Below are 15687 nucleotides of genomic sequence, written 5' to 3'. Positions count from 1 at the left end.
TAATATTACAAATTTCACTATTATGAACATAGATATTGATTTATGGAAACCTATGTGTTACGCGTATATATTTATATATGAATGCATTAAATATTCATTCATTATATAGAGAATAATAGGTAAGTATTGATTATAGATCAGGTTTATCATGCGAGGTTTAGAAAACAAAAAGCACGAACCTTGGCGAGTGCTTTTTCGTTTTCGTGCCGAGCATGATAAACCTTATCTAAAATCAACACTAATCTATCATTATATTTATCCCACTGTTTAGTCAGTAAACCTTTTAACTTAAACACAATTAGTTTTCATGAGTGTTTGTCGTACTTTGATAATACTAGTAACTGTATTGTAACCAAGGTCAGTGTATTACTCCGCGTTCCAAAAATAACCGCTGATCAAATAATCATTTTGTTTAGATCAGAATATCGTTCTGTGACAAAGAGTCGTGCGTTATTAATTACAATTTTATTCATATTGAATTGCAAATCTAAAAGTTTTATAACATCAATAAAACATCTAGTTGTTATATACAAGGAACTACATTTGTTTACAAAGTAGCCTAACAACGTAGCACATGCCGTGGTTTACAGCAGAAATTTAATAAACGGGGCTTTAATCAACCGAATTCCCTGTAAAATTGGGATAAAGTAAATGAGTTGTTACAAGTGGAACACAAATAATATAGGCACACAAGTGTTGCTTTCTCCCCTAAGAATAAAATCTATACTAATCTCTCTAGTCATAATTCTTTTTAAAAAATAATTTGAAAGAATAATAATGGCGGGAGTAAAATTAACTTTCAGCATAGAAATTATCTACGATATATCCTTGATCGAAAAATATAACAATAATAAACATTATATGAATAGCAGGTTATTTTACATATGGGCCGTGCATATGCGTAATGTGTCGTCCCAGATTAGCCTGTGCGGACTACACAGGCCAATCAGAGACGACACTTTTCGCTTTTATGATATTCTCTTTTTAAGAAAGTCTCTTCTTAGCAAAAATCCAGATCAGGAGAAAAGTGTCGTCCCTGTGCGGACTGCACTTACTTATTTGGAACGACACTTAATGCACATGCATTAAACCCCTCTTTCACAGAGCACGGCTCATATAATATGGGCATTGTGTTACCATCCATACGGCTCATATAATATGGGCATTGTGTTACCATCCGTTCACGATACTAATATCTGTAGCTTTGCATATATATCTTAGAGGTAGACTCCAATCGATCCTTAACCGGGTCACAAGTTGAACACGGGATAAGGGTTTTAATATCTGGGTCAATATCAAAATCAGTATCGCTAACATACCTATCATATTCGATGTATTCGGCTTTATTTCCCGTTAGCGAGTGTGTGTCCCAGTAAAATTACATTAACTTTGGTTTGATAAAAATTGAAATCGATTCAATCAATAAATTGAAAAAAAAATCATATTTCTATAAAGAATGGGCAGGTAAATTTTCAGGTGCAATGTATACAGCATATTTCAGATTCAATATTATTAATAGCTTATTATTAATAGCTTATCTAATGTTAGGCAACAATGCAATAAAAATAACGTTTTACGAATGTGACACTTTAACGAATAAGAGTATTTATTATATATATCATGATACTACAGAAAAGATGTAAAGTTACCATCGGATCCTTCGGGTATTTCGGTACCGAAAACCCCCATTTTACTAGGTCTCGTGATGGTATTAATAAAAAAATAACACATCTACAACGGCATTTACCGATGTTATTTACAAAAAAAAAACAAAAAAAAACAACATTGTATGCACATGCATCTGCAAGGAACAAACGTTGTTCAACTGGTATTTCAGAAAGTTAAACACGCTCCATGACGCTCGCGCGGGTACCGAAATCCAACATGTAAATAGGTTTCATGTTGGTATTACTAATACATGACACGTATACAATGGTATTTGACGATTGTATTTAAGAAATGTTATTGTTGTTTAACCCATTTATGCCTAGCGTCTAGAAAAAAATGCCTTGGCAAACAGCGTAGACCCAGATGAGACGCCGCATGATGGAATTTCTGTAAGAAATATTTTAAATATAGAAATAAATATACTAGACATCCCCAATTTTGGAAATAAATTGATCCAATTTAGAAGGGTGTGAGAGTCCACTAGGCATAAATGGGTTAAACAGTGTATGCACGTGCATCTGACACGATCAAACGTTGTATAACTGGGATTTCGGAAAGTTTAACACGATTTCCGACGCCGAGCCGGCGCCATGACCACCGTTAGTACTTAAAAAGGTGATATTATATATACGAAACATTGCTAATATGACATTTTTGAATCACTAAAATGAATTGTGCAAAACAACAAATTAGTTTTTATTTTCTTTAATAAATTAAGGTTCGATAACGGGGAATTCGTTTATACTACATGTGAATATTGAACTTCCAATAACAGAAGATTTCGCGCGTACCGACATCCCCCAAATTACCACGTGTACAGATGGTATGCGTAATAAATACCTCTTCCACGATGGAATTTATCAATGTTATTATCCTCACGCTTTTAAAAGCGTGGGGATATTGTATTGGTCTCCGTCTTTCTGTCCGTCCGTTCGGCCACTATCTCCTCCTACACTATTAGCACTAGAACCTTGAAACTGACACACATGGCAGCTATGAGCATATGTGCGACGGTAACGGCGACGGAATTTTGACCTGACCCCTGGGTCACAAGTTATGGGTAAATAAATGGGTAAAATGGGTAAAACAAATCTCATTTAACGAACAACATGCGACGCACATGATAATAATTTTTGACCCAGCCGTCAGATCAAAATTCCGATAGTGCACCGTCGCACATATGCTCATAGCTTCCATTTGTGTAAGTTTCAAGGTTCTCGTGCTAATAGTGTAGGAGGAGATAGTGGCCGACCACGCCCACCCAAAAGTTTGTTTAAACATAGCTTCTTCATTTATTCACCAATTGACTTCAAATTAATACTGAGCATCTCTTATGACAACACGGTCTATCTCGACCATCCATGTCCACATTACCCACCTCTGGGCCATTGATAAAGGGAAAAGGCAGCTTAATTCCCGTCCTTTTTCAAATTTATCGAGAGGTCCACGGGTACTACTTCCCCGTAACCCCATTTTTTTTTCTTACCCATTTTTTTTCGTAACAATTTTTTTTCGTAACCATTTTGTTCGTACCCAATTTTGTTCGTACCCAAATTTTTTTCGTACCCGAATTTTTTTTCGTACACAAAATCTTTTTCGTACCCAACTTTTTTTTTCGTACCCACATTTTTTGTTCGTACCCACATTTTTTTTCGTACCCAAATTGTTTCGTACCCAAATTCTTTTTCATACCCATTTTTTGTCCCAAAATTGTTTTTCGTATCAAATTTTTTTCGTTTCCAAATTGTTTTTCGTACCCAATTTTTTTCGTCCCAATTTTTTTTCCTACCCAATTTTTTTCATAACAAAATTGTTTTCGTACCCAAATTTTTTTTCGTACCCATTTTTTTTTTCTTACCCAAATTTTTGTTCGTACCCAAATTTTTTCATACCAAAATTTTTTCGTACCCAAATTCTTCGTCGTACCCTGTTTTTTGTCCCAAAATTCTTTTTCGTACCAAACATTTTTCGTTTCCAATTTTTTTTCGTACCCAATTTTGTTCGTACCAAAAAAAAATGTCCTACCCATTTTTGTTCATACCAAAATTGTTTTCGTACCCCAATTTATTTTCGTACCCAATTTTGTTTGTACCCACTTTTTTTTCGTTCCCAAACTTTTTCATACCCAAATTTTTTTGTTTCCAATTTTTTTGCGTACACAATTTTTTTCTTCGTAACCAAATTTTCTTCGTACCCAATTTTTTTTCGTACCCATATTTTTTGTACCCAATTTATTTTTCGTACCCAAATTTTATCTTTTTTTGGCATAATTTTTTCGTACCCAAACCTTTTCGTACCCAAATTTTGTTGTACCCAAATGTTTTTCGTACAAAATTTTTTTTTCGTTCCAACATTTGTTATCTTACCCATTTTTTTTCTATCCCAAATGTTTTCGCACCAAAAGTTTTTTTCGTACCCACATTTTTTTCTAACCCACATTTTTTCGTACCCCAAATTTTTTTGGGGCATAATTTGTACATACCCAAAATTGTCGTTCCCAAATGTTTGTTCGTACCCAAAATTTTGTTTTAGCATAACTTTATTTATTCACCAATTAACTTCAAATTAATACTGAACATCTCTTATGATAACACGGTCTATCTCGACCATCCATGTCCACATTACCCACCCCGGGACCCCGACAACATAGGCCTTACCTACCCAAAATTGCCTTTTAATATAACATCTATGCGGCGTGTGGATACGCGCCACTTCTAGTTCAGTTAGATATTATGTACTAAATTTCAGTTGTGGGGGGGGGGGGGAACTCTCATTGATCTATATATTATAATTCTTAGTCTAATTGCTTTAAATAGCTAGACGTATCAATACATTTTATCTGGTCTCATTTAATAATTGTAAAAAAATATACTTGGTTAGCTTGGTTTATTATCTTTTGTAAACAACATGTACATTTCTAAACTTATAATATAACGGACATACTAGAACAAAATGATACTCATCTTCAATTTCATTAATTGTACAAAATGCGCATATGTACTCGGCCATCGATACTTTCTAACTAAACATTTTGACTGAGTTTCATCAAGATAATGATTTTGCTCCGGCGCCAAATAGGTAAAAAGTGAAGACTGTTCCAGATGCTCAGTTGGATGTAAGTTAATTAAAAATTATTATTACGGAAAATGTCAACGGGGGAGGGGGCTATGACATACAAGGGTGGTACAAAAATCCATGGGATTGCGTTTTACGGATAGAATGGAAATTTAGACGAGTCTTCTGAGATTCGTATTAATCTCCACGCAGAGTTCTCGTCCCATGGTCTCACATAAAATCCATGCCATTACACAAAAATCCTACCAGATTTTGGAGGATTTCATTTTCTTATTTAAGTATTATTTATGAAAAGTACCGGTAGTAACATTTTGTTTAATATTTTGAAAATACGTAAATAATAATAAAAATATTTATATAAATAAAAAAAGGAAAATTAACAACAGGTAAATTATTGTACCACTTGGCTCGGCAATCATCACGTGGTTGGTTATGAACGCAGGGATTTGATCCAGCTATGCTGGTTCCATTCAGGTTGGTTATTTATGTGTTCAAAACCATGAATACTGCTGAGCCTGGATCCGGGGTCGACACAAACAAGAAGAATATCAGGAGGAATGACGGCAACTACATGATTAATGATTTTATATTGCATGATGAGACCGAATTTTGTTCGGCGCATTTGAAAGTGTATGCCAATAAAGTGAATCCGTTATATTATTTACCGAACTTATATTGAGATATATACCGTTTTCACTTTATGTGTTTGAATTTTCGTTTGTGAATCCCAGGAAGTGAAGGAGTATTCTGATTAGAGCCTTGTTATAGATTTATTAGCATGGTCTTTCACGTTTGGTAAGTCAATTTTGAGGTTGTGGCGAAGAAATCTTAATGCTCAGTTTGCATTATTTCAAATCGGTTTTGTTCATTCCTTTTAAGAGAAATACCCATATATTTTGATTGTTTGACTTAAGTCATTCGGTCATGTAAACATGCGGGAGAATATAAATTGTTTTATTTTCTGAGTAATCATGATTACTGATATTTACTGATATGGCTGGAAAGTGAGCGTCATTTAAAAAATAAAAATGAATAATGAAGTGTATAAAACGGCGAACAATAACTGTCTCGTAATGGACATCGCCATCTTGACTATCACGTGATTACCCCTCTGTGTATAATATGGCTAGATTTATACGATGATCGGCGTCTGATAAAATAAAGTGAACTGTGTGCAGACCAGGGGGTTTAATATGTGTTTTTCTCCACAGTTGTATCACTTGTATTTGTTTTATAGTATATAAAGAGGTGATTACTTTTAGGTCCCTGTACATTTGACCACCGTACCATTATGCAATTTCGAACGCCTTAAAAGACAGTTTAGAAAAAAGAAAATACAAAGCAAACTAAATTATCAAAATTATAATAAATCTAATGAAACGGACAACATACCTGCCAAATCCAACTTTCGCATAAAAACGTTTTATATCGAACACACACGCTAACATACCGCTGTCAAATAATGACTAAAACTGATTTGTCGTCGATTTTAGCGACGATTCTCAATTAATACTTTGTCATTTGCTGAGGTGCTCGCGTTTTAACACTAAGCGACGTTACCACTGATATAACCCGTCAGTGGGCGATCTTTTTCTTGATAACAGGTCATCCCTGTTTAATGTTTAAATAGAACGGTTATATGACACTGCCCGTAAACACTCGCCCAATCTCTTTTCAGAGGTTAATGAAATAAAGCCGATTCGTCTTATCCACGGTGCATATAATTTTCACCGTATAAGGACAACGACAAAAATAACTTAGAAATTAAGTAGATGTGTTAATCAACTGGAGAAGATGTAGAGGTTAATTAAAAAGTTGTTGTAATGTATGTACTACTAGTAGCACGGGTGTAACATTGTCGATGGACCACTGTAGCATGTATCCTTGGTCTAGATTTAAACCCATAAATTTACTAAACTGATAAAACCTGCACGCGTTCAGACAGATATGGACACTCACGTAGATGCAGCTTTGTTTACAATCACATGATTAAAGTCAACGCATCAAAGTCCGCTTTGGTTTTACTTACTTTACATGCATCAAGTGACTTACAGATACTTGTAGGTTGAAAATGCAAATTTCTATCACAAATTCGTAGTGCATGCAAAATGACATATACGAAAAAATGTGTATCTAATGTTACTTCTTCACATTTATTGCTGCAGCATGGTTTCCCTGCCATTGATTTGGCGAAAATCACACACAAATCGAGAGTTTGGGTGCTTACCGTAGTATCTTTATTACATTTCTTCGTGAGATACAACAATTACACACTCAACCAGCGTGTGCACGGAGAAAGAAATTCAGATTTAAGTCATCAGTTACACATATTAAAGGGATCTTTTCACGCTTTGGTAAATTGACAAAATTGAAAAAAGTTGTTTCAGATTCGCAAATTTTCGTTTTAGTTATGATATTTGTGAGGAAATAGTAATACTGAACATTTACCATGGTCTAATATAGCCATTATATGCATTTTTTGACGATTTTAAAACCTAAAAAATATAAAGCGTTGCAACGCGAAACGATTGAATAATTTGGAGAGTTCTGTTTTTGTCGTTAAATTTTGTGAAACTACGAAGATTGCTTATATAAGGTATAAAATACTTAAAGTATATGTACTCGGCGGAATAGCTCAGTAGGCTAAAGCGTTTTTACTTCAGGACTCTGGCAGGACTCCAGGGGTCACTGGTTCGAAACCTAGTCCGGGCAATGTTCTTTTCCTTTTTTTAATTTTATTCTTGATTTTTTACTTGAGCTTTTACGATCCAATGTTTACATTTATCGATATAAAGCATTTAATGAATAAGTTAAAAAATGCCAAAATCTGTGAAAAGGCCCCTTTAATGCTGAATACAAGGCTTATATGTTATTTTTAACAAGTCTGAAACGAACATAACGCTTAACCCTTTGCATGCTGGGAAATTTGTCGTCTGCTAAAATGTCGTCTGCAGAATTTCTAAAATTAGCATTTTCTTCGACTTTTTTTCAAAGAATACTATCAGAATAGCAAACAGTTTGGATCCTGAGGAGACGCCACGTTCTGTGGCGTCTCATCAGGATCCAAACTGTTTGCAAAGGCCTTCAAAATTCGGTTCCCGCACTGAAAGAGTTAACGACAACAGAAACAAAGTATGCATAAACAGTAGTGTGTGTGTTTTTCTCTCCGTTTATAATCAATTTTCAAAGCGGAAGAGAGTAGTATTCTATGCAGAAATCAAATTCATTAAAGTATTTATTGATAAAGCGTAATATGATTTTAGACATACGCATACTTATTTCTCTTATTGATTGATGTTATAGACTTTTATGAATTTATATGACTTTTAAGCCGCGAAACGGTTAATTTGTTCGTGAACGAAAGAAAGAAAATGCTACGATATTAACGCAGCACATCAGGTCATTAAGAATCTGAGTCTAAACAAGAATAGGTCTAAAAAAAACACACATCTCGCAGCGATTACGCCACCGAACTGTTAACAGAGCGTTCACTTTTAAAACCAGCAAACTCTCTGTACCGACACAAGCACAGTGTAAACCCAATGAAATCTGTTCGTGTTTTTTTATCTAAGTAAAACTTATCGGCAAGTATTTATGTCGTTTAATACAAATAAATGGAAACTAAACTACAGACGCATATTGTACTATGGCAATACAGAAGATCAAATGCTGATAGCGTAGACATTTAAAGCTGATTGCAAGAAATAACACTGACACTTAACCCATTTATGCCTTGCGTCTAGAAAAAAGTCATTGGCAAACAGCGTAGACCCAGATGAGAGTCAGACGCCGCATTATGCGGCGTCTCATCAGGGACTGCGCTATTTGCTTAAAGAAATTTCTGTAAAAAATATTATAAGATAGAAATAAATATGCTAGACATCCCTAATTTTGGAAATAAATTGATCCAATTTAGAAGGATGGGAGAGTCCACTAGGCATTAATGGGTTAAGCCTAATAAGGGTTAGAAACAATTTCCAAGGCTCACTTTCTTCATAACTTGCGTTTTTGTGTACCGGTTATCCACCATTACGATTAACGCTTATTTTGAGATATTTTTACAATTATGGTAAGGTAGTAAACGGTAGTATTTGATAAGTTTTCGACTATCGGAGCAAAATAAATACTTTAAAGAGTCCCCTTTCCCACGCGTTTTATAAATTATAAATGCAGAGAAGGGAGGACTTTTAAGTTAAAGTGACATGTTTGTTTTTGCTTGTTTTTGTTTGTTACCGCTCAAAATACTGTGCCATATGATCGCATCATTAGCGTAGTAGATGTGAACCATACTTGTTACATAGGCTGTGGTTAGTCTATCTGTGCTGTGCTCTTTGAAAAAGGGGTTTAATGCATGTGCGTAAAGTGTCGTCCCAGATAAGCCTGTGCAGTCCGCAAAGGCTAATCAGGGACGACACTCTACGCATAAACTTGAATTTGGCTAAGAAGAGACTTTCTTCAAATAAAACATATAATAAAAGCGGAAAGTGCCGTCCCTGATTAGCATGTGCAGACTGCACAGGCTAATCTGGGACAACACTTTGCGATATTCATTAAAGCCCTTTACCCCCTTTTCACAGAGAACGGCCATCTACTGTTTTCCGTAATACACCATTAACATTCTGCTTTTAATCATATAATGTTTGGTATGCACGCTCAATCTCATTATGCATGTGGCAGAGAGCGCAAAATTGAGCGTTCTTATAGAAAGAAATAATATTTAAAGTGTGTACGCATTATTCTCAAGAGATGTTGGCATATGTGCTATCTATCCCTTATTCTTATAGTATCAACCGTCTTCATTGTATCGTACCTTTGAAGAAAAACGGCAAGAAATGCCAGTAACTATGTTTTTTTCCATATTTAGAAGTTTTATGTATTTATTTATTTGCTGTTTATAAATGACTATAACGACGATCTTTCTCATGATTTTAATTTGAAAGTAGGTCATGTTAATTCCAGGCCGATATTATGTTTACATATGAGTCGTGTTCTGGAAAAATTGGGCATAATGCATGTGCGTAAAGGGTCGTCCCAGATTAGCCTGTGCAGTCCGCACAGGCTAATCAGGGACGACACTTTACGCCTTAATTGGATTTTTACTAAGTAGAGACTTCATTTTAACGAAAAATGTCATAAAAGCGGAAAGTGTAGTCACTGATTAGCCTGCGCGGACTGCACAGGCTAATCTGGGACGACACTTTACGCAAATGCATTAAGCCCAGTTTTCTCATAACACGACCCTTATAATTGTCGTAGTTTGTTTTTGGTTAATTAGTAGGTTGATCAAATGTTGTATAAGCCAATATTTTTTGGATTTTTTTTTAAAGAGAAACATGAACAACAGTTTTGTGTTTCCATTAAGAAACTTTTTATATAAAAAGAACATGCACTTTGTAACAAACCTTAGCAACCAATCAGAAGGGCAGATATTATGAGAAACGGTTTACATGATACCGATAACTACATAGGGCTTTGTCTCGCCAATATTTTGGCAAATATTACCGATTTTAATGCAGTTTTTGTTGTTATGTCCAAGAATACACATTAAACTACAGATTGACGTATTAAACGTGTATGTATTTCAATCTTTTCACGTAAAATATTCGGATGTTTTCATTAAGAGGGCCGATTCTACGGATACATATGCTTGTTAGCAAAACTTATCTATAAGTTTATGTTACAGTTGGCATATCATCTAAAGATGAAAGTACTACTTTTGTGTATGTAAATCGAGAGGTTACGAAAAGCACCCACGATCTTGCAACACGGTTTGGTGCATCAGAAAGTCAATATCAAGAAGTCCTCTGTACGGCGAACTTAGCAAGTACCATATATCATATGGTATCCTAAAGCCTTTATACACTGGTTTAACTTAAAAACGTTGAACGTTACCAGATTGACACTGCTGATGGTTTGATTATAAAAATAAGTCGCATTGGATAATAGTTTTAAAGGACTTTTTTTCTAGATAAGAATTCTCGTATATCTAACTTTTCTATAAAAATATTGTAGCTTATTTTAAATTAAGACTGTTGGTGGCTTGATGATAATGAAAGTTTGACAACATGATTGAAATGATAATTGATTTCATGTTGTTTATAAGATAATATAAACCAGTATTTGTTTAAATTAGTATTTAAACAAATAAACGTACGCACACATTTCAGCATAGCGATGTGCTCAAATGAATTACACATTACACATTTTGTAAGAATTAAATAAAAAATTGTCGGCTTTTTTAACGGTAGGTCAGGCAATAATAATGAAACTTTGCTTTCAGTCAATAAAGTCAACAACCAGATTTATATGATAATTTTTATATTCATATATGCAACTATCTATCCAATTTATTTAAACTGTCATTGGTTTTGTTTTTCCGCGAAAACCGTTTCTTTTCTTCATTCTTAGTCCTTGGAGGTACAGGGGTATGCGTTGACCTGGATGACCTTCCGATGGAAGTTGCAGGGGTATGCGTGGAGCTGGATGACCTTCCAATGGGAGGAGCAGGAGTATGCGTGGAGCTGGATGGCCTTTCAATGGGAGGTGCAGGGGTATGCGAGGGGCTGGATGACCTTCCGATGGGAGGTGCAGGGGAATGCGTGGAGCTGGATGACCTTCCGATGGGAGGTGCAGGGGAATGCGTGGAGCTGGATGACCTTCCGATGGGAGGAGCAGGAGTATGCGTGGAGCTGGATGGCCTTTCAATGGGAGGTGCAGGGGTATGCGAGGGGCTGGATGACCTTCCGATGGGAGGTGCAGGGGAATGCGTGGAGCTGGATGACCTTCCGATGGGAGGTGCAGGGGAATGCGTGGAGCTGGATGACCTTCCGATGGGAGGTGCAGGAGTATGCGTGGAGCTGGATGATCTTCCGATGGGAGGTGCAGGGGTATGCGCGTAGCTGGATGACCTTCCTATGCGAGGTGCAGGAGTATGCGTGGAGGTGGATGATCTTCCGATGGGAGGTGCAGGAGTATGCGTGGATCTGGAGGATCTTCCGATGCAACGTGATTTTCGCATACCGACAACCGCAGGGAGCTTAACACCTTGTTTTTGTTTACTCCAGTTTAGCCCAGCAGAACTTTCGCTTGTCGTTGGACGTACGTTTATGCGCGATTCAAACCCAGGCAGGGTAACAGTCTTACATTTTGCTTGAATGGCATCGATTTGTGGTTTGGGAGCTAGTTTTTGACTGACATTGTTTGTTCTGGCATCTCGTGTGTGTACTTGCCTCTTTGCGGTGCTTGCACCAGTAGAACGTTGTCGAGATGTGCGTTTCTCCTTAACCGAGTCATTTGCTTTACGAGAAGGACTCAGTAACTTTTCTTCCTGAGTTTTCAGAGCAATATTTTGTTCTTCCCCTTTTCGTTTAAGTTCATGTGCTCCTTGTATGCGTGACAAAAATACAGTTGAATTCGTCTTTAGACTCCCCAGCGCGCCTTCCAGTTTGGGAGACGTATCGATTTCTGGTTCATAAGTTTCGGTAGCTTTGACCGTTGCTATGGGTGATTCACGTCCGTTTGTATCACTGTCCCGAGTACAGTTGATTGGAGCTGGTGAATTGTCCATTCGTGTAGAGAACACGATGTCGTCATCATCATCATGGTCGTCGATACGACAATGTGATAAAACGGCAGACCTTTCATGTAATATTTTCTTAAGAACATCCGAAGGTATTAAATCTTCCCCACCATTAATCATGCCGTATTCTTCAAAGTATGACTTCAAGTACTTGTTTACGAACTCTAGATTCTCTTTGTGCGTGTCGTGCAGCTTCTGTAACCTTTCGGCTGATTCCTGAGCCTCCTTCAACTTCTCTTTCTCCTTCCGGTACGCCACAACAAGATCATCGTCAATACCTTCGGCTTTGGCCGTAAGCATCTGTGTTCTCTTCAACTGGCTTTCAAACCTGCGCAGGTATTTTGTTGTGTCCTTGAAGTTCTGGTCCTCGACGGCTACCCTGTAAATCACGTTTCTGTTGATGATTCTGAGCTCCCGCGCTTCTCTCTTGAACTCTTCTATCTCTGCGTTCATTTTCTCTATTTCTGCTTCCTTCTGTGCCATTTCGTTTGTCTCGCTCACATACATCGTGTACAAGTGCTCGTAAAACCTTTAAGTCAAAATAAAGTCAAAGTTATAAAAGAAGTTTAGTCAGTGTACAATGTATTATCTCGATCAAAATCATCAACGATATGTTTCGATAAGGACCATTTACATGTATACTTGGATACACACTTGTTTAATTTTTATTGCTAAACACTTAGTTGGTTTCCTTAAAGGGTCAGTTTTGTGTTGACAATAAATAAATAAATAAATAAATAAATATATATATATATATATATATATATATATATATATATATATATATATATATATATATATATATATATATATCTAATTGACTATATATTTTAGTTGCGTTATTGTAAAGTGTGTATGTTTTTATTCTATTATTATTATATTTTATATATTTTATTTTTTAAAGAGACACGACCTATATTATATATTATATTTTAAAGACACAGCTGAGAAGAATTCCATAATTTTTAAATACTGATGATCGTACTGTTTTTTATTTTCAAGGCGTTGGCGCTGACTCATCATGCATTTCTCTTGCTCTGCAATGCGCGTGCGCACTTCCTCCAACTTCCGTTGCTGCGCACGAGGTGTCAGGGAGATGGGATCTGTGTGAAAAATAAAAAAAATCGTAAAACGAGATCAAGTCAGGCGTTTGGAATAATACGGCCAACTAAATATATATCACTTAGTCACTTATTAATGTTGTATAAACTATTTAACCAAAAGTAAAATAGCCATGGAAATTAAATAATCACACAGAAGCATGGTAAAAGATACCGCAACAATAAATAATTTAATTAATAAAAAATCGTACAATTGTTTTCAAATAAAAAATATAATATTTGTTTATTACTGCAGAGCACATGACAAAGACTGCATTTGACTTAACTATTTGCCATGGTTTGCATTTTTCTGTGCTTTGATGACTGCGAGAGTTAGCAGAATAATTGCCAATTAGGAAAAAGATCCACTCAATACAAGCCATTAAGACTTTCAAATAACATGTCTTCGTAAAAATGTTTGGTTTTCGCCCCAGTATGTTAAATTGTGAAAACCATATGACTTGATTTGCTTGAAGTCTTTAGAATACGTAAACAAAAAAATAAACGTATACAGCTCACCGGGCAAGTGTGGCAGAGATAAAACGCGCATTGTATGAGTCTGACTATAATTTATAAATAGATAACGTATACATAAATAATAATAACATGAACATGGTTTTCATTGAATGTCAGGTATATAATAAATATATATCCACCGTCGCCATCTTTGTTGATTCGCTCGGCGCAAGTGTCCCCTTCTCCAACTCCGCTTTGTTGCGACGAATCACCAGAAGTCACATGCACGCTGTCACCGTCCGCCTGGCGGAATATGCTGCCATGATGTGACTGCCATCTTAGGAATAAAAATTATTACTTTCCATTATTATATTGTGAGGTGCCATAAACATTCTGTATATTTTGTCTTTAAAAAGATGGTTAATACATTAAACGAAGAACCTAGGTAAGTTTGAATAGCATCTTCACTTAAAGGGATCTTTTCACGCTTTGGTAAATTGACAAAATTGAAAAAAGTTGTTTCAGATTCGTAAGTTTTCGTTTTAGTTATGATATTTGTGAGGAAACAGTAATACTGAACATTAACCATGCTCTAATATAGCCATTATATGCATCTTTTGACGATTTTAAAACCTAAAAATTATAAAGCGTTGCAACGCGAAACGATTGAATAATTTGGAGAGTTCTGTTTTTGTCGTTAAATTTTGTGAAACTACGAAGATTGCTTATATAAGGTATAAAATACGTCATGAATGTGTACTCGGCGGAATAGCTCAGTAGGCTAAAGCGTTTTTACTTCAGGACTCTGGCAGGACTCCAGGGGTCACTGGTTCGAAACCTGCTCCGGGCAATGTTCTTTTCCTTTTTTTAATTTTTTTCTTGATTTTTTACTGGAGCTTTTACGATCCAGTGTTTACATTTATCAATATAAAGCATTTAATGAATAAGTTAAAAAAATGCCAAAATCTGTGAAAAGGCCCCTTTAAATAAAAAAAAAAAAATTTTAGTTATTGAAATCGTGGACTAATTGTAAATAAAATATAAATAAGAAATACATATTTAAAATATCTTCAATTTAATTATTTAATCACTGCCATTACGTCTTCCATGATCTTAGCATCAACTTGTAAAGTCTGGATAGACGTTATATAATTTTTAAATTTCTTTTTTATTTAAAAGTCGGTTTTGCCCACGCATAATATTACATTCAAATTGTATGGGACTTTGAACTGTATAGACGTTCTATAATACATATAACATACTTACCCTTCGGTATTTCTTATACTCATCTTAAATGTTGAAAATCGGAATTGATTGATACTTGCTGTTTGTGAAATGCTGTTGCTAGCAACACTGAATGAGCGACGTCACGACGTCACGACGTCGCGACGTCACGACATTGATGTTATTATTACGTCAGTTCTTTTTTATTATAATTGACGTTTGGACCAACGCATAATATTGCATTAGGTTGGTTTTATTTACTGATGCGATAAGTAATGATGAAGAAAAAGTACTTTGTGTAGCTTTTGGGATAAAGGGTTATTCTATGTTAATGTAAGGTCAGCTTTCTAGTTTATCAATCCGTTAGGCAGGGGACATTAAAGAAAAGCACACACTATTCGTGATGATATTATGATTAACCTGTAACAAACTATTCGCGGAAACAATGGGATTTTCCCGTGGGTACAGTTCAGACGTGCTCACTACATTTGCAACCGATGTCTGCTTTTCCAATCATCATATTTCATTTAATTTAATTTTACTGAAATAACAACTAATACATCGAAATTTTGTCAACATGCCGAC

General features: G+C 35.6%; 2 protein-coding genes across 5 annotated transcripts in view; both read right to left on the bottom strand.

The window, feature by feature from the left end:
• The window catches only part of LOC127876718 (polyamine-transporting ATPase 13A3-like), a 62724-nt gene extending 56380 nt beyond the window's left edge, over positions 1 to 6344 (bottom strand). Inside the window, exon 1 of the mRNA XM_052422130.1 lies at positions 6136 to 6344. The gene's annotated coding sequence lies outside the window, so the exon portion shown is untranslated. The remainder of the gene's footprint in view (positions 1 to 6135) is intronic.
• Positions 6345 to 11061: 4717 nt separating this feature from the next.
• On the bottom strand, positions 11062 to 15276 carry LOC127876723 (serine/arginine repetitive matrix protein 1-like). Of its 4 annotated transcripts, none has more exons than XM_052422151.1 (5): positions 15145 to 15276; positions 14079 to 14215; positions 13308 to 13425; positions 11400 to 12851; positions 11062 to 11231 (listed from the first exon to the last, which is right to left on the bottom strand). In XM_052422151.1, exons 1-5 carry the CDS (start codon positions 15165 to 15167, stop codon positions 11078 to 11080), a joined length of 1884 nt encoding a protein of 627 aa, XP_052278111.1. In that variant the 5' UTR covers positions 15168 to 15276; the 3' UTR covers positions 11062 to 11077. The 4 variants fall into 4 exon arrangements, with proteins under 4 accessions (XP_052278111.1, XP_052278112.1, XP_052278110.1 ...); XM_052422152.1 differs by having other exon boundaries at positions 11568 to 12851; XM_052422150.1 differs by having other exon boundaries at positions 11062 to 11664; positions 11707 to 12851.
• Between the last annotated feature and the right edge of the window lie 411 nt (positions 15277 to 15687).

The sequence above is a fragment of the Dreissena polymorpha genome, chromosome 4 (assembly GCF_020536995.1).
Source record: "Dreissena polymorpha isolate Duluth1 chromosome 4, UMN_Dpol_1.0, whole genome shotgun sequence".
NCBI lineage: Eukaryota > Metazoa > Mollusca > Bivalvia > Myida > Dreissenidae > Dreissena > Dreissena polymorpha.
This window is presented reverse-complemented; position numbering and strand designations above follow the sequence as displayed.

Excerpts from the sequence above, each read along its gene's own strand:
- LOC127876723 (XM_052422149.1), bottom strand. The coding sequence starts at position 15,167 with ATGAGTATAAGAAATACCGAAGG. Across the intron at positions 14,216-15,144 it reads AGTATAAGAAATACCGAAGG|ATGGCAGTCACATCATGGCA; the intron begins GTAAGTATGTTA and ends TTTATTCCTAAG. Across the intron at positions 12,852-13,307 it reads CGCCTTGAAAATAAAAAACA|GTTTTACGAGCACTTGTACA; the intron begins GTACGATCATCA and ends TTTGACTTAAAG.